At 46.1% G+C, this 21,811-nt stretch overlaps 1 protein-coding gene across 2 annotated transcripts in view; it reads right to left on the bottom strand.

The window, feature by feature from the left end:
• Positions 1 to 21,811, bottom strand: part of LOC119375966 (ubiquitin carboxyl-terminal hydrolase 10) — an 86,768-nt gene that overhangs the window by 51,218 nt on the left and 13,739 nt on the right. For both annotated transcript variants that reach the window (XM_049410845.1, XM_037645993.2), the window contains exons 5-6: positions 12,897 to 13,052; positions 386 to 664 (exon numbers count right to left, since the gene is read on the bottom strand). In XM_049410845.1, the coding sequence (XP_049266802.1) occupies positions 386 to 664; positions 12,897 to 13,052 (435 nt within the window). The remainder of the gene's footprint in view (positions 1 to 385; positions 665 to 12,896; positions 13,053 to 21,811) is intronic.

The raw sequence follows: 21,811 nt of genomic DNA, 5'->3' as shown, positions 1-21,811 counted from the left end.
TATGTACGCATCACAGGCAAGACGCGGCTGCAGCGCTATGACACGTTTGCGTTGGCAGCACTGCGGCGCAAAGTGCACAGCTACTTCATGCGCAATGAAACTTAGTTGAACCTTTCTACTGCGTGGCCAGACAACTTTGCTCATGTGGCCAGACAAAGCACTGGACGCGCGGGGCAAAACTGGATTTCCGGGAGATTTTCCTATGACCCGTACAACCGGGAGAAACATTCAAAATCCGGGAATCTCCAGGGTAATCCGGGAGACTTGGCAGGTATGATTTTATCATAGAACGTGTGTAAGACTAAGATTGCGGACCAGGCAGACGCCCCCCCCCCCCCTCCCGGCTGACTAAGCAGACAAACATTCGGACAACTAATATACTTGCCAGGCTCAGATCAGGTGGCTCAGCATAATGGGCCGCTGTCACTGGTTCCCCAGCCAATGTACTGGGAGCTGCCATGGCCACATGCGGTGGAGGCTGGGGTGAGACCATAGCTGTAACAAATGACAGTGGATGGTGGCCTTGGGCAGGACCGTAGAAGGGCTGTGCTGTCTGAACGCACATGTAGTAGACAGGTTGAGGGTATGAGTAAGAATAACCACTCTGGCCAGGAGCATAGGTGAGGGGCATGTGGCGCACTGGCTCCCCCATCCGTTCCAGAACCTGAAAACAAATAAAAAGCCATATATAGAATAACGGACAGTACAGCAAATTCGAAATTTAACCCTTTGAGGGTTTACGCCATGCATGTACGGCATCACCTAACAGGCACCAAAGGGTTTACGCCGGACATGTATATATGTCAGTGCTTGTGTATTTAAAACACCGTAAACACGTGCCTTTATCGAACATTTTTCTTACTTGGCATGTGCTGCCATAGTTCGGGAATATGTGAAATTTTTTTTAAGTGCCGATGCCTCTCTGTTTCCTTATTATGCTCTACTACAGTAAAAGCTCGTTAATTCGACACCCGTTAATTCGGAAATTCGGATAATTCGGACGGCTCTATTGGTCCCGGCCGAAGCGCATGTTAATCTATGGGACCAAACCTTCGTTAATTCGTCAGAATTGGGCTCCACACCGCTTAATTCGGACAAATGTTGACGGCTGCCGTTACACAAAAGTGTGGTAAGGCAGCGCTGGCACCACTGGAGCGAAACCGAAACCTGAGTGACATCGCCATCAACTAGTGGGGGCGATCGCAGCGTCACCGAACGTCGGCGTCTTCTTCGCTGCTCCACTGCGCCTCCGACGCCATTTTCCCTTGTGTTGTGTCGGCACCGTCTCTTCTTGCGGAGTTCTCTTTTTTTCCCCGTTGTGACCGTGTTTACATGTGAGGCCCAAGCATGCGGCAGTAGCTGACGATGGCATTGGTGAGGTGTCAGCCGAGTCCACCCACGATGACTGCCCGACCTTCGATGCTGTCCTTCCCTCGGATATGACCCTTCAGGACTACATCGCGATTGATGATTGTGTAGCCACGACTGGTCTCCTGCCCGATCAAGAAATTATTAATGTCGCGAACTCATCGCACCTCACGGGAAGTCTCGGAGGCTCTTTTGATATTAGAGGACGTTTGCCTGAGCACTTCCGACAGTTTGCGTGCTGTTGGCCATTTGGAAGAGTTAAGAAAAATTGTAATGTCAGCCGGAATCTGCGCGAAAATGCAGACGAACAAATAAAGGTATGCTTCTCCAACTTGATTTTAATGTTGTTTTTCCTGTTCATTCGTTAATTCGGCATTCGGTTAATTCGGACATTTTTTCCGGTCCTGTGAAATCCAAATTAACGAGCTTTTACTGTATAGCGGTGCGCCGGCTAAGAAAACGTAAACAAAAAACCAGCAGCCTAAGCATTAAGAAAAATAACTGTTGCAATCAAGAACTTTTTATGTGTGATTGCCTGTACGATGTACAGTTGTACTCAATATGAGTTGCAACATGGTGGCTATGGTTGAAGGAGCTACACAGCAACACAGGCAAGTGTGAAATTGGTTTTGCAAATACCAGTAGTCGAAACAGTGTTTACGGCACTAATTGTTTTCTCTGCTGGTATGGCAGTAATGGCGCCGCTGTGGCCACAGTCAGCATTCTGCAACTCATGTTGGGCATGACTGTACATTGTCACCACCCCAATTTGTTGCGTCCAATGCCCCATTGTACGCAATGATTATTAAAAATTAGCTACGCAAATAACTGCGGAAGGCCTGCATAACTTGGTGTTAAAGCAGAAATAATGAATGGCAGCCAGAACCTGTGTTGCGACCCCGCAAATGCCATCGGGAGGCTTTGCCACAAATATTCATTATAATTGCTCTGAAGCATATCTGAAATGTCACTCATTGCCAGCTGTGGTAGAGGAGGCCAACAAGGCTTCTCAAAAGGGGTTCTATGAATGGCGTTTTATACCCTTGTCACACGGCCATAGAAAGGCGGTTGACTCGAACGGCAAGTTCAAGCTGCTATACTGGCTGTTTCAAAGGCCGCCGAGTCAATAGACTATTGAGTGAACGGAGCGCCCTATAATTCCATGGCAACCCCGAAGGCCTTCGAGCAAAGGAAGCTGAAACAGCGCGTATGTGTTCTCTCGTTCAGTGTGCCAGTACTCAGATTAGAAAAAAAAAAAAAGTCAATACTAAAATGCTCTAAAAGTAGTATATATCGGACTCTCAAAAGAGGGAGGGAGGGAGGGAGGGAGGGAGAGAGAGAGAGAATTACTTCGACGTACAGTAGACTCTCAGTAAACTGAAATCTCTTAAAGGGAACAACTGCCTCTAAATGACTGGTTTCGTACTTGGATTCTGCACCCCTCTTTATCTCTCAGTAAATGGAACTCCTGTTAAATGGAACACATTTTCCTGGTCCCTTCAGGTTCCATTTGAGAGTCTACTGTATTGTATAATTCAGTATAGAATTACAGTAGACTCCCGTTAAGACGAACTCGAAGGGACTGCGGTCATCTGCTCGTCTTATCAGGAGTTCGGCTTATCAGAAGTGCCCCCAAAAAGGGAGATGCTAACATGCCAAGTGCATCCAAATATGTTACTTGAAAACACTGAATGGAGTAGACTTACAATGGGGGCAAAAAGACAAGAAAAAGCATTTATTTGGCTCATCTAGATAGACGCTATGCCTTCAAGCAGAGTATTTACACGAATCTTATGAGCACCTGATTTCGCGGGTTCAAAAAGAAAATTTCTCATGAAGATATTGCTTCCATATTTTAATGATAAAACTGTAGCACGCTTCTATGTTGAAGATTACAAAAAAGAAGAAGAAGAAGAAGAAGAAAAGAGAGAAGCACAATTTTCTTTCAATATAAGCCTTGCGCACACGAAAAAGACACGATACAGCTATATTCAGTGTACAAAATAGACTTTCCTTGTCGTGCACTTCCATAATCAAAATGGCTCATCACAATTTGCACTTCACTGGGAACAGATACAACGCGCTACGCGAACCAACGCGAACTGACCACAAAATGTGTTCGGCCGCCATTGTGTGATGACAATGCACCTCATCCCTCTGACGGGTCGTCCTCGATTGTAATGCACAGAGCATTTTTGTTCTCGTTGTCGCTTTTTCTTAATTTTTTTCCTTCACTCCCCTTGGGTTTGCCCCTCTGACCACAGCAGAGGGGCCCCAAGCTCTTGTGTTCTGTTCTCTTTTGTACTCCAGCTGGGAAACTGAAGAAGAACAAGAACGGGGAGGTAGGGGGGGGGGGATACAAAAGGACGCAATGGCTTGGGGGTTCCAGTTGTAAATCCCCCTACTCTTTTTGTTGCTTTATCTGCTGATAAAACCCCCACGTCCCCCACCCACAGGCTGGGGGTGAGGGGGATACGGGCTTTATCCGCGGAATATCCGCGGACGGACAGTTCTTTTTCGTTTATCTCGTGATTTGCTTCGCATCTCTGCTACTGGAAGCGCTTTTTTTTCTTTTTTGCTTTTTCTCGGTCGCCTGAATGCCCCACCAAGACTGCAGTGTTCGTTTCACATAATTGCCAGCGTTGTCGATCACCGTGAAAGTTCGTCTTAAAGGGGCCCTGCAACACTTTTCGAGCATGCTCAAAAAGCGCTGCCGATCGGTAGTCGAGGCTCCCGAGAACACGCCAGCCAAATATTATAGCGATGCGCACGGCCTGGAATTTACAATAAATTCTCAAAGTCAGCTGAAAATCGCTCCCTCTTCTCTCGACAAATGATGTATTAGTCCGCAAAATATGACGCGATTGTCCGCAGTTCCACCATTGGCTGATGTTATAATCACGATAACACCCTCATTATTACTTTCGTTATTAATTTTGAGTTCAATAAGTAGATGATATGTACGTTTATATTATGTTATCGCGTTAAAAACACCGAACAAACATTAATATTAGTACTTCCGGTCTCACCGACAGCTCGCCTGCTCGTAGTTGCGTGGTTCCGTTTTCTTCGCCATGCGCAGTGCCGAAAACGTGAATATTTCTGTGCTTTTGACCATCGCCGGTTGCCGTTGAGAGTGGCAGCCGTTCGAGTGTTGCCTCGTCAGCTGAGAACTGCATCGTCGGCACGTTCTCACGACCGACCGAGGCACGGGCGCAGCGTGTCTCCGATAACAATGCTGGCGTCCGGTAATGGCGGCGCTTCGGGGTCGTCTGCCAGTGCCGTCTTACGAGGCGGTGTATCGGAGTATGGGCCGAAACCGATCTCAGCTGTCATTCGTTCCAAACGAGCGCGCACGTTTGCTTCCATGGTTGGCAGAGCGATGAAAACACTACGGCGTTCGAGGTGCACACCCAACATTACCAAACCGACGCGCAGTTTTCAAGCACGCGCGATACACAGCGCGATCGACTCCGCACGACGAGAACGACGCAAGCCGACCGGAAGTGGCGGCACAGACCACGTGGTTGCGCCGAGACGCCAGAGAGAAAAAAATGAAAAAAAAAATGCCGCCGGCGCTGACGTCGCCTCCTCGCACCTCCGCCCTCCCTCCCTCCCCTCACGCCGCGCGCAGCTTTCCGCGCGCTCGCTGCGTTGAGTTGAGAGAGAAAGCTGCGGAACGTGATCTCTATAATTTGGTAACGCCACTTAGACTTGACGGATTCGAAAAATTTTTGCGGCATATGGCTCGTGAAGAGTCATACGTCAATAATGGGACTATTCCAATATAACAAAGAAAGGTGTTGCAGGGCCCCTTTAACAGAAGGGTATAGTTGGGCGGTTCGTCTTAAGCGATTTTTTTTTGCATAGAGTCTGTGGGAAACCAAAGAAACAGTTCTCTGTTGTTCGGCATAAGCAAGAATTCGTCTTAACGGGAGTTCACTGTATATAGAATTCCTGAATGTAAACAACCCATCTGATAGAAACTGCTCATTACCTTCTAAAAACATGCACCACAGGCACATCAGCACAGAAAATAGTCTTCAATCCATAAGGGTCCATCCATCTGAGGGGGGCTAGTTGGTTCATGAACATTATGGCACATTATCTGATCATCTAGTTTCTTAAATTTCAATGCACTGTTAAGCATGTACTTTTCAAAACTGTCCGGTGGCTGAGAGTAGCCAATTCCACAGTGTTCTACTGATGCACAGTAGTGGCAAAGAAGGCTCAGTCCATGAAGCGTGTCAAAACATGTCAAATCCTCATTACTGTGACCAGTGAACTCTCTGATAGTCTCAATGTCATCGGATGCAAAGTTAGTTGCTATACTCTGTTCCAAAATAGCACCTGGAAAGCTGGATAGCTGGCCCAAAAAATCATCCAAGTTGCTTGAGCGATTCATCAAACTTGGGTGGTGGAAAGTTGGCACCAGTCTCACCAAAAATGTTGAGCCACAATAGTGAAAGAAGTTATGAATCGTTAAGTTTCGGGAGATCGCTCCGTGATGCATTTCACTGCTGATGCTCATGACGTCTACCGCACGGCCTTCACCGGTAACTGCTCAGCAGAGTATCTTACGATGCTCATTGAAATGCTGCCGCTGTTCTCTGACCAGAGCCACCCCGAAAGTTGGTTCTGCCGAACATAAAGGAAGACCTTTTGCATTCTCATCAGTCATGGCGTCAGAAATAAGAATGGTAAAAGGCTGCCTCAAGATATTCATACGCAACTGCGCATAACCATCGGTCACCGGAAGCAGCAGGCCTCTAGCCTGCTTTGCCCTTAATGTTGGCATTTCGGCAATGCCAGACTTCTTTTCTCCCCATTCAACTCTGCGTATTATTGCCACCTTTGCACAGAACAGCAGGTTTTTCCATCATGTTAACGAATCCACAAATTAACATGTTGTAAAATCTTGATACCATATTTTCGCCATTGTAAGTCGATCCCTTATTGGAATGTCAAAAAAAAAAAAAGAAGAAGAAGAAGAAGAAGAAGAAGAAGAAGAAGAAGAAGCCACACATGCGAGAACATTCCACAATAAAAGGTTATTAATCCAGCTAAGGCCCTGCCTGCTGTGAGGTGTATTCTAGGTTTTCTCGCTTCGAAAGTGAAGACTGGCTTCTTGCCTAACCATTTCACATATCACCAGCGAAGACTGATTGCAAAGTTCGGTCAGATATGTCACAGCCTTTGTAAAAGCGTAGATTTCGGCCCGCGAGAACCTTGGTGGTTAACATCCCATGTGAAAATTTAGTCACACCACCGGACCATCCCCTCGGAAACTTTGAACTTGAGTTTACCATGCGGTTATTGGTTGTTTCTGCACGGAGAACACCAGCTCTCTTGCACAATCGCTGCTCAAGCAGAGATAAAACGCGCAAGCTGTCTTCATCGTGCGAAAGGCGCATGGGAGGGCCCCGGAGGGAGACTGCGTATCTCCGAGAGGAACTTCATACCTTGACTGGTATAGAGTATGAGCTCCCTACTTCAACCCTGTAAACAGCGAGCAAAGTTGCAGTTATTTGTCACACGCTTTTATCGCTTTCTCTTTTGGTCCCAGGGAGCGCACCGGAAGCTACATGGGGAGGGATGACAAAGGGGAAAGAACCTACGCCAGCGTGTGTCATTCATTACCTTGAGCGCTCGTCATGAAACACTATCAATCTCTCGCCATGTGATTCCGGAGTGCTGTAGTATTGCTACTGTGTAATTTTAGCACTTGTATAGAGCACGGCACTGGCACCAGTGGCAAGGAGCACATCGAAATGGCGCTTTTGGTTATGTTAGCTATTGGCCAATGGCAGCAGGCTACTGGATGACGTCATACAGAAGCCGCTGGCAGCTCCGAAGAGAGTGAGAACGGGCCTCTGCATGGAGAGAGGGTGCTTGAGAAAGTGTCCACTTCGAGCTCTGCTTGTAAAGCCTCATTGCCGCGCATAATTACAAGATTTGGCTTAGGTGTTCCTAGCCTTTCTGCTATATGATGTTTTTTCATCAAGCACGGAGGATGGTTCAGGACCCCTTTAAGGGGGGAAGCGGGTCTTTGAGACCGAAAATCAGAAAATAAAATCGGATTTTTGAAAATGTTTTATTTGGGTTCTGCCACTACTGATGCATAACCTCGCCAATTTTCATGCGTCTTAGATCAGTATTTTAGCCGTGACAGCATTTTATGTGCCATCAGCGAGCTAAATTTTTAGCGATGAACGCGTAAAAAACGGGCTTATTCAGCGCCACGCTGTTGCAGTTCTACGTTCCCTACGGCAGCCATCTTGGTCGCATTCGAAAGAGCCGCGCTTTTTCTTGAATATCCCGCCGCCCTTGTTTTCGTCCACTCAGAATTCACGTAGAAAATCCGCGCCAAAAAAAGGTCCCTCCGCATGAGCCTATTGGCACAGTGAGCCCACGTGACTAAATAACGCCTTCCGATTTGTCAGGCCTCCCGCGCTGTCTGCTGCAGCGCACGCAAAGGGGCAAGTTGATGTCGCCGTAGTATGACTGTGTTGTTCTCGTCGATTTACGTCCATAAAGTTCCAACCCGCGCAAGCTGGCAAGAAATTGGAGCAGGCGTTTTTGATCATCCTCAACAAAGACTGCACGTTGCGGCGGCTTACTGGCATGGCGCCAAGCGAGCTAGACGAAGTGCACCGCAGCCGCCGGGGAGTGAATTAGGCCTACGCTCTCGGCCGCGTTTTGGAACTTTAATCATGGCGAAGCCACGACCTCCTCTGGGCGAAGCCATATCGAAAGTTGCGCAGCGCTCATAAACTAAAAAAAAAAAAAAAGCGAGATCACGGCTCGGGTGCATCAGAAGCGCATCTAGCGGAGGACGGCGTGGTGGCGGAATGCGGTTCGTCGGTCGAAATGCCGACTTCCCTGTGTCGGCGGCCGCCTCGACGACGTCAGTGATAGGAAGCGTGGTAGAAGGATCGACACGACGTTCTTGACTAGCGCCGATCGTGCGCAACAGCAGAAAAAGACTGAAGATAAGATCTCCGGCTTATCGGCAACTTCCGCTAGCGAGCGCAAGCTGCGGACGCTCGCAACAGCGTGCGAGGGCTCTCACCCGTCGGCGGCTAACTACGGGATCGTCGACTTCTCCGCAATCAACAAACTGCTTGAAAGGACATGCACTGGGGCCGTTTCGATTGGAAAATGTGATAAACTACTCTCCTGGTGTCTTCTAAGGCATTTATTTGCAAAGTAAAGCACTTTTACTTGTGTAGCGCTCCTTGAAGATAGAGAGTTTTGTTTTTTGCTTTTTTCTCAGTTTCAACTTTTTGGCCACCTTTCATTCTTTTAACGAGTGTTTCTCAGCTTTGGTACACTCGATTTTGATCATTTTTGTATTACTGAAAAGCCTAATGTTTATTGAGTGCAACAAAGTGTCATATGTTACTACAGAAAAGCGTAAGTTTTTACAAGAGAGAAAATAACAAAAATATATTTTCTCAGTAATCGAATGGCGAACTTTGAAGCTTCATAACTTTTGTTGTAGGAAAGCTAGAACCATAAAATTTGCTTTTTGCACTCTTTGATAACTGCAGAATGCAATGACATTTAAATTCAGCAGGATCCGAGTAGCCAATTTATTAAAAAGGTGATTAAACGAAATTTTAATGAATGAATAATTAAAAAAAATAGTCGTAAGAGCTACATAAAAACTGAGTTCATATTTGATATTTACACATGTAAATACATGATCACCGAAGTTTTCATCATCCTAACTTAAATAAAAAGATGCTTCATGTCAAAGTGCCTCTTCCCCCCTTAAAGCACACCGAGTCTGGATAAGTCTAACCAAAATAACAGCATTGCTACAGCTGCATTTGGCCTCCCTATGTTATTGACATTTCAGTATGCCCTCTACAGATTGGACAGTAATCACTCTTGATGAGGAACTCACAATAATGAATAGGAAAGCAATTTTTATTATCTCTTTGAGCCACTATGCGCACTGATAAGGCAGAAGTTCAGGGGAAGATGGAAGCTTAAAGAGAGTGAACATTCTTGATAATGAGGTGTCGTTGGAGCTACCGTTTTAGCAAGTAGTCTTGTCTTGTCGACATGCGGCTGCCTTGAAGAAGACAATACTACTTGCCAAAACGTTGGTTCCAGCAGCACCGTGAATCTGTTGTGCACAGTGATGGTAGTGCAGTGTAGGATGGCCATACAACTACTGCTTTAGGCACAGCATGCTGTAAATGGTTTCTTCACGTAGATGTGCTGGATGGGCAAACGTTTATTTTATTTTTCACAGTGTTGCATGTTGATCACATTGCGGAATGTTCAACTTTCTAACCAATTCCCACAAGTCTTGAGTTGAATGGTGGACTCTCTGCTCACAGGACTACTAAAGGGCAGATGCAGCATGGGATTTCTACTAAAATAAGAAGTTCAATGCAAATTTTCTTTATGTTAGTAAATTGTTTCATTTAATGTGGGATAAATGGGATGGAGTCCCACATTAGTCCTGAACACTCTCGGAACCCTAATATTAGAGATGGGCGAATATTCGGGCGTTTTGAATATTCGAACGAATATTACAGTATTCGTATTCGCTTCGATACGAATTTAGATTATTCGAAATTTCGAAGTATTCGAAATGAATGAATATATGTATACATTTGATCGCACATAACCCCCTGTAAAGGTGGTTTCACTGCAGCGTCTGGTTGCTGTGCCGTGCAACAACCCATCCAGGGGAAATCCGCAGTGCCGCGAAGCCACAAAGCATGTTATATGGGCTTATATGCGCTTAGTAATTTTTAAATTGTAACATATTGCACCACTTATAACTTGCACCCTACTGCTATTCAAATCTTGATACTATTCAAGGCTGCTTCCACTTCATTTCAAACCAATAAAATGACATTCACTCATACCTAGTTCCAATTCTTAAAAATATTGTGCAAGGGTCATGACAAAAATGCTCATTTTTCTTAAGAATATGCGGTAAATACTATTCGAACGATTCGATTCGAAATTATTCGACCAAATCACTATTCGCTTCGGATTCACTTCGAACCTCAAATTCACTATTTGCCCATCTCTACCTAATACCCGTGTTACACGTGCACCCTTGAGATGACTGGCTTTGAAATGCCACAGCTCTATGGACTCAAAGGAGTTGTGGCACTGCTGCATGGCAGTTTTGAAAGGCCATTGAGTGGTTGATGCGTTTCTTGCAAAAACTATGTGGTGCTGCGGATCTTTATTTCCACTTTTATGTCACCAAAACTTAAGTAATATTAAATCCACGTAAAAGTGCAAAAAAAAATTTTTTTCTTTTTTGTTTAAACAACACAAGCATGTCGCTTTTGATGAGTACAGTGAAACCTGCCTATAACAAACCTCCATACAATGAATTCCTCGATATTACAAAGTTCTTCTATTCGCCGCCGTTACTCTGTAGAAGCACATGTATTTGCGACCTCTATGTAACAAAGTGGCAGCGAGAGGCACCCTTGATATAACGTATTTTCGCCGCTGACAGCCTGAGGATTTTGCCCTGAATTTTGTCATTTTGGCACGAGCAGGAGACGCGTGCATCTTCTGTGGTTGCCCCGCCGACGAAAGAGCTCGAAGCCCCAGCGACTGCGAGGCAAGAGTGAGTGCTCATTTGTGCGTGCAGGTGTGCACGAGGTGGGCGGGCCTGCGCCCCTTGAGCCGGCGTTCTTGCCCCCACGGGTACATGCGCGGGCATGCCCCCCACCGCTTAAACCCCATACAGCAACTCACAGGTGCTGCCACACCGGGTGTATTTAAAATATATACATGCTTTTGCATTGACAGCGCCACTCTTCGGTTGTTGCAAAAGTCTCCGCAATTGCATTTCGTTAGCGTGACACCGGGTCACTAAAAAGAAAAAATCTTGCACCGTGCCGTTATGCTTCGAGTTTGCGCCGCATACAGGGAGCACTCTTCCGAATATTCTGTGGTATCCATGTTGCTTGCTCTTCGCTTTCGATGCCATGCGCATGTGCGTGGTTTCACTGCACGCACATGGAGCAGCCTCTGACAACGTGCAGCTTTGCGGAGTTTTTCTTCTCGTTTCCCCCGGAGGACCTTGTCGTCGCAGATGTCTGATTAGGCGCTGGTGGAAATGGTCTGAGATGACGACGGATCTTCGGAGGTCGACTCGTCACGCGCTTTGCAGTCTGATTAGCTCACCGAGCCGATCCCGGAGGCCACGGCTAGATGGTTGTGGAGCAGCGTTGTATTGATGTCCTACGAACCTCCAGTATTACCATCCCTCACGAACAAGCATAGAGCAAAATAAGTTTTTTGCCACTACATACATGTTTTAGGTGAGCTCTGCCTTCAGTTCCTGGAACTGTCTTTAGGTTAAAGGGACTGTCTACCGCTCGGGAAAAAATTTCCGATTGTGGTGAAAATGAAAAGATCGTTCGTCACATCAGCGGCAACGAGCATGCTTTTACCCCATAAAAAGGAATTATATTTTTAATTTGATGTTAAAAATCGTGAAAAAATTACCGCTAGCGTCACTTAACAGTGACGTGGTCAATCTACTAGTAGGACAAGAAATCCTCACAGGTAGACTCATTTTGCTTAAACACAAACATGTATAACTTGAAATTGTATTTTACGCACTTGAGGCAACTTTCGGTTGCGTCAAAGAGTAAGTTTTTTTTTGCTTTTTTTTTTCTCACGCATCCAAAAAGGCGGCTAATGGCGCTGCTTGAGTCTTCGATTTCGTCTGCTTTAACTCATGCGCTATACCATGTGGCCCTCTGCGCTGGTCGTACTGTGCCGCTGTATTGTTGTTAGGATGTCTCACATGTGCTGCGCTGTGAAGGCATGCATTTATCGTCTCTTTCTGATTAATCAATATAGCTTGGATTGCAGCAGCAGTGCTAAAGTAATCGCATAGACTGAGATTACAGCAAAACAAGCGTTCTGTAATCACATAATAAGGCTTCATTTAACCGCTAGCGCGCTGAGAACGACTGTTACATTCATTACATTAGTGTTCCGTGAAAATAAAGTAATCCTACAGAAATCACATGTGCTTTTGGTTTTAATATTTACCGGCACTACAATCGTCATCGCATCCACCAACCAGCGTTGCGGGCATGTCTCACACCAATGGAAGACCGAACGCAGATCGAAAAATTCTGTTTTAAAGATTTCTACTCACTTTCCAGAAAAACCGCTGCAAGTTTGGACACTTCAGAGGGTGCGCTTTCTATTGCAGTACAAAACAGAAAAGTGATGAAGGACGGTAGACAGTGCCTTGAAATGTACCAAGTCAAACTATTTTACGACATATTGCAGTGATAATTTCTGACAGAATGGAAATAGTGGACTTTACTTACTGCAAACCTGGCATGCATCATAACAAGAATCAACTGAAGAAAATGGGGCAACCAGCACATGAAAATACCACGTCACAAAGAAGAAGAAAACTGCAGACACCACCGCACACGCAATACCACTGCGACGCACAAACAAGATAAATGTCCCCCCCCACACCCTCAGCCAGTATGAACCACACTTGCCTCAACTGCAGGTGGATGAGCTGCAAGCTCAGGTCGAGAATTGTGGTGCATTCCCTTGTTCCTGTGATGCCCTCTGCGCCCTGGAGGTCGTTTTCCTATTCCCTCTAATGGCAGAGTAGGTTGAGGCTGGAGCTGCTCAGTAAAGTCACACACCATCTAAATGTAAAAGGCACACCAACACATCATACTTTTACTCTTTTTAGGTTTAACCATTTCAGGCCCAAATTATTTTTTCTAATGTAAGCAACTGGTTTTTACATTATGAGATGCACATGATCATGGGAGTCCAAAAAAGTGCTCACACTTTTGAACAGAGTAATTAATGACCAAATTAATAAATAATTATTATTTAACAATATTTCGGTTATTTTTAATGAACTTATTACTTACAAAATTATTTAGATGGGATAGCATAATTCCCAATAGTAAAAATCAGGGTGTCTACCGAGTTGACATTTCTAAATTCCCTGAGTTTTCTAGGTTTTCCCTGAGTGTTTTTGCTAAAATTCCCTGAGTGAAACAGAACTTTCTTTTATGTCAAGATGGGTAGACACCATGCCACTTGATGATGTCACTCTCTAGTACGCACTTTTAAAAATAAAAATGACAATCCCATTTGAATAGTACAACGAACAGTTAAACCCCAATACAGCGAAGTTGGTAAAAGCGGCAATTTACTTCGTTATATCGAAATTCGACCTTTCATGCAAGGCATAGTTACCGAAGGATTCATATTAAACTGAAAATGCCACAAGAATGCTCGACTAATACGACAACTTGAAAAAGCTTTTTTTTTTTTTTTTTGCGTGAAAAAAAAATCTATTTCGTTAAGCCTGAGATGCAGCAATCACAATTAGATGTCTTGCCAGAGTATCACGTGTAAAGACGAAACAAATGCAGGTTTAATGAACTCTGCTGCAGTGACTTGTCAAATCCTCGCGCGTTGCCCCGAGCAGTACGGCACCTTTGCTATCATGTTGCCCAGCCAAACCATTTGCTCTCCACAAACGCGCAACATCGAAAACCGTTGCACATGAGAAAAAAAGTCACAGTTTCACCGCGAGAGCAAAATAGTGAATCCGATAGCAACAAATAGGAATTTTATATGAACATAGGCTAGCAGCTGACTCCTTCAGGAAATGCAGCCACTGCAGTAAGAGAAGTGTCCCATCTATGGCTCAGGGGCAGATCCAGGTGCCTACTTAGGGGCAGCGGGAGTACAAAGGCTGAAGCCACCGCCTGAGCAGTTCATTTTGGTGGGTCACGCATATTTACAACAGCCCAGAGGGGATTATGGCGGCGCCTGAGAAGCCTTCAATGGAAATGTGCATAGGGAAGCAGGAGAGAGTAGAGCGATAAGGAGAGAGGCAGAGAGCAGGGACAAGATTCTCTTTACCCCTTTTGGGCAGTGATAGGGAAAGCAACCTGACAAAGGGGGCAAACTCAACAGGCAGCCTGACAAAGGAGGTGGACGACAGGCACTGAAGGGAGAGGGGGGGGAGGGATCGCCGCTACCCCCCCACCACCTTCTGGATCCGCCACTGCTATGGCTTCAACGGGAATTTTGCAATTAGAGCACAACACCTACACAAGTATGAGCCGTCTGCTGATCCCCTCTAAAGATAATGTGGCACACACGACCACACCCGCTGGTACAAAGTACGCACTTCCTGCCGGACTCACACAGCCCCCCCCCCCCCACCTCCGGCTCCATCTCCATGTGCCAATCACGCGAAGGAGAGGGTCGGCTCATTTCTTCTCTGTTTAAGGGGAGACGCGGGTCTTTTTTTTATTTCTTTTATTAGCTGGGTGAACTGAACAAAATTTAGCAAACTTATCCCATTTTTTCTGCATATTCCAAATCTCTAATTAGATTTTTGGTAGCTGCATTAGTACAGAAGATGTGCAATCTCTAAAAGCATATTTCTTACGAGAATTTTCGGCAACTTTGCTTTGTCAAACACAGAAACAAAGTATGTGGCAAGGCTGCCAGAGAGCTGGCTTAGCCGGTGATGCTAATCCGATTGTCTTAAACAAACTTTGAATGCAAAATAAATAGATGTAAATGTGAGTGAAATTTTTTTGCTGCATACTATTTCTGATAATCGAGAATTATAATTAGGTGAACATTATAACAAAATAAATAGCATCACCGGCTAGACCAGCTTCCTGGAAATCTTGCCACATACTTTGTTTTTGTGTTTGACAAAGCAAAGTTGCCAAAAATCCCCGTAAGAAATATGGTTAAATATGTGTTAGAAATTGCATATCTTTTGTTCTAATGCAGCTATTCAAAATCTATTTAAGAGATTTTGAATCTGCAGAAAAAGCTGAATAAGTGTATTAAATTTCATGCCATTCACCCAACTTCTAAAAAACCATTTTTTAAGACCCACGTCTCCCCTTAAGCCCCGTTTGTCAGCAGCGTTCGTGCACTTTCACTCGCACATAGAGTATACAGTCGACTCTCGTTAATACGAAGTTCACGGGGACCGCGAAAAACTTCGAATTAAGCGGAATTCCAATTAACCACAATGAACGAAAAATACATTTATTCCAAAGCAGTTTATGAGAAAAAATCTGTGATTGCCGTTTGCTTCTGTTTGCTGAATCTTGCAGCAGAAAGCAAGTCCTGCAGGCTGTATATGTGCCTGAGTGCTTCCTGGGCGTTGCTCTCAGCAGCGAAAAACCGCTACGCGAGGGCAAGGCCTGCGGCTACATCAGCAGCCCGCGGTAGTGGCTCACTTGCGGCGTCGTCGTTGTCAACCTCAGTTTCGTGACTAGGCTCGCTGGGCCGAACCATCTCCACGATCTCAGCGTCCGACAGTGCACCGCACGTTTCTACCGAACTGTCAGTGGCAACGCACTCCTCGAAAGGGACGTCGCCGAGAGCTGGCAGGAGACCGTCGACGTCAAGCTCACTTGTGTCTTCTTCCCCACTGTACAAGACGCGTCATCATCTGCACCACTTGGAATGAAGCCGCACGCCCTAAAGCAGTTCGCAATGGTTTCATCCTTTACGCGACCCCACGCTCGCGCCAGCATATGGATAGCACTGAGAAGGCTCACCTCATACTGACTTGCATTGTCCATACACAACAGCATCCGCTCAAGAAGATGCTTCCTGTACAGTACTTTCACGTTTTTGATGATCCCCTGGTCCAGTGGTTGTAACACCGATGTAGTGTTCGCTGGCAGGTAGGCGACACGTATTGCACTCAAGGGCGGCACATTCATGTGTGCACTGCATTGGTCCACAAGGAGCAATACATTGCGTTTAGATAACGCGAACTTGCGATCCAATTTTGTCAGCCAATCCTTGAATAGGTCTGCGGTCATCCACGCTTTCCTGTTAGACGCGTAGTCGACCGGCAGCGTTTTCACGCCCTTGAAACATCTAGGCTTAGCAGCTTTGCCTATCACGAGCAGGCGACATCGCTTAGTGCCCGTCATGTTCGCCGCTATCAGCACCGACACTCTTTCTTTGCTACGCTTCCCTCCAGCACAGTCATCGTCCTTAAAGGTCAGCGTCTTCTCGGGCAACATTCTGTAAAAAAGTGCTGTCTCGTCGGCATTGAAGATATCTTCCGGCCGATATACTCCCAAGTATTTGCGAAGCTGATTTTCCGTCCACGTAGCACATGTTGCAGCATTGACGGCAGCCCTTTCCCCGTTCACGCTTTTAAACACCATGTCGTGGCGTTGCTTGAAGCAACGGACGTTAGCGCTGCGTCCTGTCTGCTGTCTTTACCTCGTCCTTCGTGTTTTTAGCGCTAGTAGATATGTCCACAGTTGCTTGAAGCGTGTGAGCCACCCATTGGACGAAGCAAAGTTCTCGATGCATAGCATAATCGCAAGCGATGACGCTTTCGCTGCAACGATATCGCCGCTGAGAGGAAGTCTGTTGCTTCGAGCCTCCCGAATCCAGATGAGCAGCGCTTGCTCTAACTCCGGGTGGGCGCCGGTGCGCATTCTCTAGCGAGACATCTTGAACTGGTCATTTTCGAATGCGTCCAGTACCGAGCGCTTGTTCTTCAGGATGTTAGACAGGGTATTAGGCTTGATGCCGTATTTCCGCGCAATATCTTGCTTGGCGGTGCCTCCTTGTTCAACTTCTTTCAAAATTTTGACTTTCGTCGCCAAGTCAAGTGTCCGATAAGGCCCGCGAGTTGCCATAGTCGCGACTGCACCTAAAATGCACGTGGAGCTTCGTCGCACGTGGAAACGCTGAGTCCGCACACGACCGTAACGAGATCAACAATGAGGCCCAGAACCGGAACCGCCGGAGCAGCCGCTTCGTGATCTGGGGCGCTGCATGCAACTGCGATGCCATCAGCTGACGCTTTGAGCTGCGGCGCTGTGGTCAACTGCGATGCCCTTGGGTGCCGGTCGCACACGCATTGTTGTTTAGCACTTCAATAATAGGAAATTTAACAAACATTACGATTTCCTCCGGGAATTCGATTGAAAATAAATTCGAATTAACCGAAATTTCAGACCTCTAGCTTCCAATTACCGAGAATTTCTTCCTGTTGAACTGCATGCAAAACTGACGGGACCCCCACTCCTCTTCCAATTAACCGACAATTCCAATTAAGCGACTTCGAATTATCGGGAGTCGACTGTACAGTCAAATCTCGTTACAACGAACACCACATTAACGAACATTTCAAATTAACGAACTTTTAAGAAATCCCGTGCTTCAATCTAAAAATATTTCACTACTACGAACTTCAGAATAACGAACATTTCAGAATAACGATCATTATTTAATTCCCGTGTAATCTTAACAACACCTCAGTACTACGAACTTATATCCCGAAATGCGAGGATTCTTAGATTTCAGTGTATCGGTCATGGCAGTCGGAGCTGTAAGGTAGCAGACGACGCAGCGCGAAGAGCGGACGCCCTCCCGCTAAAACCTGAGATGGCGCGGGAGGAGAAAGACGCGGGCGGAGAACTTTTCTTTTTTTTTTTCCCTTCGTTGCGGAGGCGACAACGCATCAGGTTTTGTAAAGGCCCAACCGCATGCATAGCACGCGACTTTCGAGCGAAGGCGACTGCGACAAACGGGCTCCGTCGCGCTGCTCGATTGAAAATTATTGCGCGCACGCAGGCAAATTACGAAAAAGAATTACAGAGTAGATGAATGACAACATGCCAAATTTATTATTGTCTTGTTTGAGATTATGATGCCATAAAAGCGTTTTGTGACTTTCTTTTTTCGCAATCTTATGTTTAACCGCGGCAGTAGTATCTGCTGTGATCCCATGGGGCGCCCGGAAGCGTACGCTGCCTACGCTACGTCGCACTTTGCAAACTGCATTATGTTGGGGTTAGTCCACGAGGCGCATCTCGACAACGTTTCCTCTTGCTGTCATAGAACGTATAAGAAAAGCCGCAGCGCCTCACATCGTTGCTTCGCAGGGAGGAGGGCTACCTCACACGACGACGATGTTGACATTGCAGCAAGCTACCACCAATGCAGCAAGCTACCACCGAAACATCAAAACGAACCGTCGATCATAAATAACGACAAAATATGGCCGCTGCCTCGCTCTCCGCGTGAGATGGGGCTGTAAAGAAGGTAGTCTATAACTTGCATTCCTTGAAGTACGCGCCGATTGGAAGCATCACGAGCAAATTGCAACCGAAGCAAGGGTCAGAGATGCTGCCATGTTGTTGCATATCGTCATGCTCATTTCCGGGCGACAAGCGATGTTTTCTGGCTTTCCAGAAACCTGGGATGCTATCGCGGAACGATTCTATTTCAGATTCCAATGCCTTTCGTGCTTTTCGCGCTTGGCCAGTGGTCAGAACGACGGTCCGTCCGCGTTATCAGCGCGATCAGCCAGCCGCGTGGAATCGGAAATAGCATCGTTTCGCGATTGCACCCCCGCGACAAGCGACGGCGATGAATGGCCCTCCGCGACAGCAAATCCTGTCGGCCGTCGCTCAAAACTCGCGTGCATGCAGCTGGGCCTTAAAGTATTGCAGCGATGACATGGACGACGATGTCACGGTAGCACCCGAAGATCGCGACGAGCCCGTGTCGGCCACAGATGCGTTGGACTACTTGAGGAAACTCCGCATATTCATAGAAAAAAGCGGAACAGCGACCGAAGCGGCGGATAAAAATGCGGACGGTCTAAAATCGTTCGTGACGCAGAGTTTGTGCTGCACCCGTCAAAAAACGATCACGGACTATTTCAAATAAACGTGCCTTGTCTGACGTTCACGTGTGCATTGTTGTGAGAAACGAGTTCAAGGACGTATCGTTGCAAAGGTAGGACGTTTGCGTTACTGAAATTCTATTATGGTAAATTTTTGGGCTTTCACTATAACGACCTTTCAGAATAACGAACATTTTTCCGCGGTCCCCTGAAGTTCGTTATACCGAGATTTCACTGTACGATGCACAGGGTGACATAATCGCGATTTGGAATTTATAAGGAAGATCATGGCGAAGGCAAAAAAATTCCCCTGAAGCGTCTATACAATTGCTATCGCAAAAAAAAAAAAAAAAAAAAGCAATAGAACTGCGGGCTAAGATCGCATGAAAGCATGGCAACAGCCTGAATTACGGCACATCCGATAATGGTGGCCACGTATCTGTTTTCCAATATCGCGCGCTGAATCGAGCAGGTGGGACCTGTGCCGGTGTCGCGAATTTCGGTCGCCGCTATGCCTTGGCTCTCAAAAGTTTTGTAATTCGGCTTTGTAGCAAAACATCCACATAGGCAGTGGTGTGGCTGGTAATTGCGAGCTGCAGCCCCAAAAAATATCGATCGACTGCCTAAAACTTGTTTCAGTAGTGCCCTCACCGGAAAAAAAGAAAAAAAAGGAAAAAAGCTTTCACTTGCTGTAAATGGGCCTGTTAGTTAACACTCACTCTTGCCTGGAAATTTATTGTATTCTTCACAGAGTCCTAAATATCATCTTTGAAGCTCGGGATCAGAGCGAGTGAGCTCTCCGATAACCCCTAACAAGCGTCTCATCTTTTTTTCTCGCCGATCGGGATGGCTTGTCAACGACGCTAGCCTTGTCAACGACGTCCGCATCCTGAACGATCACGATCGCTTGCAACTAAAGCTCGTTACATCTACTACAACTAATCATGCTTGTTACTTGACACGTGGCGATAACAAAAACACCATATCGGGCGTTAACGCACGGCACGCGTGACAAATATAGAACTACACCGCGTAATCACAGAACACCCCGACAACATTGCGAGATACGACATGCCATGGTTCATGGTTCTCGCATGCCACGCAATAGCCGGATTCTCTCCCATTCCATTGCTCCGAAGGCGAGGAGAGCATCGAGGTGCGCCCCTTCCCCGCAGCGGCCATTCGATTTGAAAAATACGTTCACAAAATCTCGAGCAAGCGTTACCGCGACTTTCCTTCCCTTTCAATAAAGTTACTGTGGATTTTCCCTGAAGGCAGCACAATTTCCCTAAGTTTTCCCTGAGGATTTCTGGTTTTCCCGGTCGGTAGACACCCTGAAAATTCTAAACCTCAACACAGAACTAAAATAAATGCCCCATCTCTGCACGGTGAATAAAGAAGCTGCCCCAGTGAAATGGGAAAAGAGCGTGAATGCTAAAATTTCTTCGTTCATACGTGACCTCGCTTTATTGTGTGTACCAGGTTGGCAGCTTATGTAGAGCAAATGCTATACTCCTGTCAACTTTTCTTGACAATGAAGGGAAGGCTACTGAGCCGAAGTACGCATGTGCTACTGCTGAAGAATACAGTTCCACAATAGAGTCCTTGGTTTCTGCGTGAGATTAAAAAAATATATATATTACTTTATCTTCTCCGGGTCGCTGTTTGAAAAGAGGGTCAGCCCGCAACAAGGAGATATTTATTGTTTTACTTTATGCAGTTTCATTTCGAGAAAAGCGCCGAACCGGACTACATCGCAGTGCAGTACATGTGCAGTAGCTCCGCCCCCGTAGCCTTTCCTTCATGGCCAAGAAAAATTGTCCGCGAGTATAAACATAAGTTCTAGAGGAAGAACAACGCTTTATTTTACCAGGTGGTTGATGACTGAACTAGAAAATTAGTAGTTCCAATTGGAATCACTGGGACTAAAAGGGTTAACAGCAGAGTATTTATATAAAAGGCAACTGTAACAAATTGGCTGACATAAATTAGCGCAAATAAACAGACAAGGAACACAAGAAAAGAGACGAGGACAAGTGCCTTTCTTGTGTTCCTTTTTTTATTTGCACCAATTTATGCATGACCAACTAGCCCAACAATCAATTCTTTTAACTGTTACAAAGTGTGACAAATTATAGTAGCCATTAGCAGGGAATACTTCCAGTGCCAAGCCAAAATGTTTGTCCACAACCTCCACAAGGCAAGTTTTCCATATTGTCTCCAGAAACAATAGGGAGGCAGCTTTGTGCATCTCGTAAACTAGTTGACCTACTACAAGAAAAATTACTGCACATTTGAAATCAGCATGAACTAAACAGGCATATTTACTCAGGTTTGGACATAAAATACGGCAAAATAACTCCATAAACCATGCTTCCCCCTCTCCCTTAAGGGTCTCTAAATCACCTCCGATATTTTTGTAAACATTTCAAGTGAACAGACACATCGTGTGCAGAATGCTGTCACGATCAACGGTGCCACACGTGGCAGCGCTAAAAGCCGCAGGCACGCCACAAATTCCAAGAAACAATCCCTTCTCCTCTCCGGGCCTTTCCAGCCTCCCTAGTGACATGTTTGACGTGAACATGTTGAATCTGTGATGCGGTATGTAGGCGATGCTGCGAATGGCCGAACAAGAGCCTATGACTTTCGGTTAGTCTGCAAGCAGCTGCCCACGCTCCTTGCTGTTCACCGTGTTGTCCGTGTGCGCGCGCTTGCGAATCTGCAACTGCGGCCCGTAAA

Source organism: Rhipicephalus sanguineus, chromosome 1 (genome assembly GCF_013339695.2).
Source record: "Rhipicephalus sanguineus isolate Rsan-2018 chromosome 1, BIME_Rsan_1.4, whole genome shotgun sequence".
In the NCBI taxonomy this organism is placed as follows: domain Eukaryota; kingdom Metazoa; phylum Arthropoda; class Arachnida; order Ixodida; family Ixodidae; genus Rhipicephalus; species Rhipicephalus sanguineus.
Note: the sequence above shows the minus strand (reverse complement) of the source record. Positions and strands in the feature narration are given on the sequence as shown.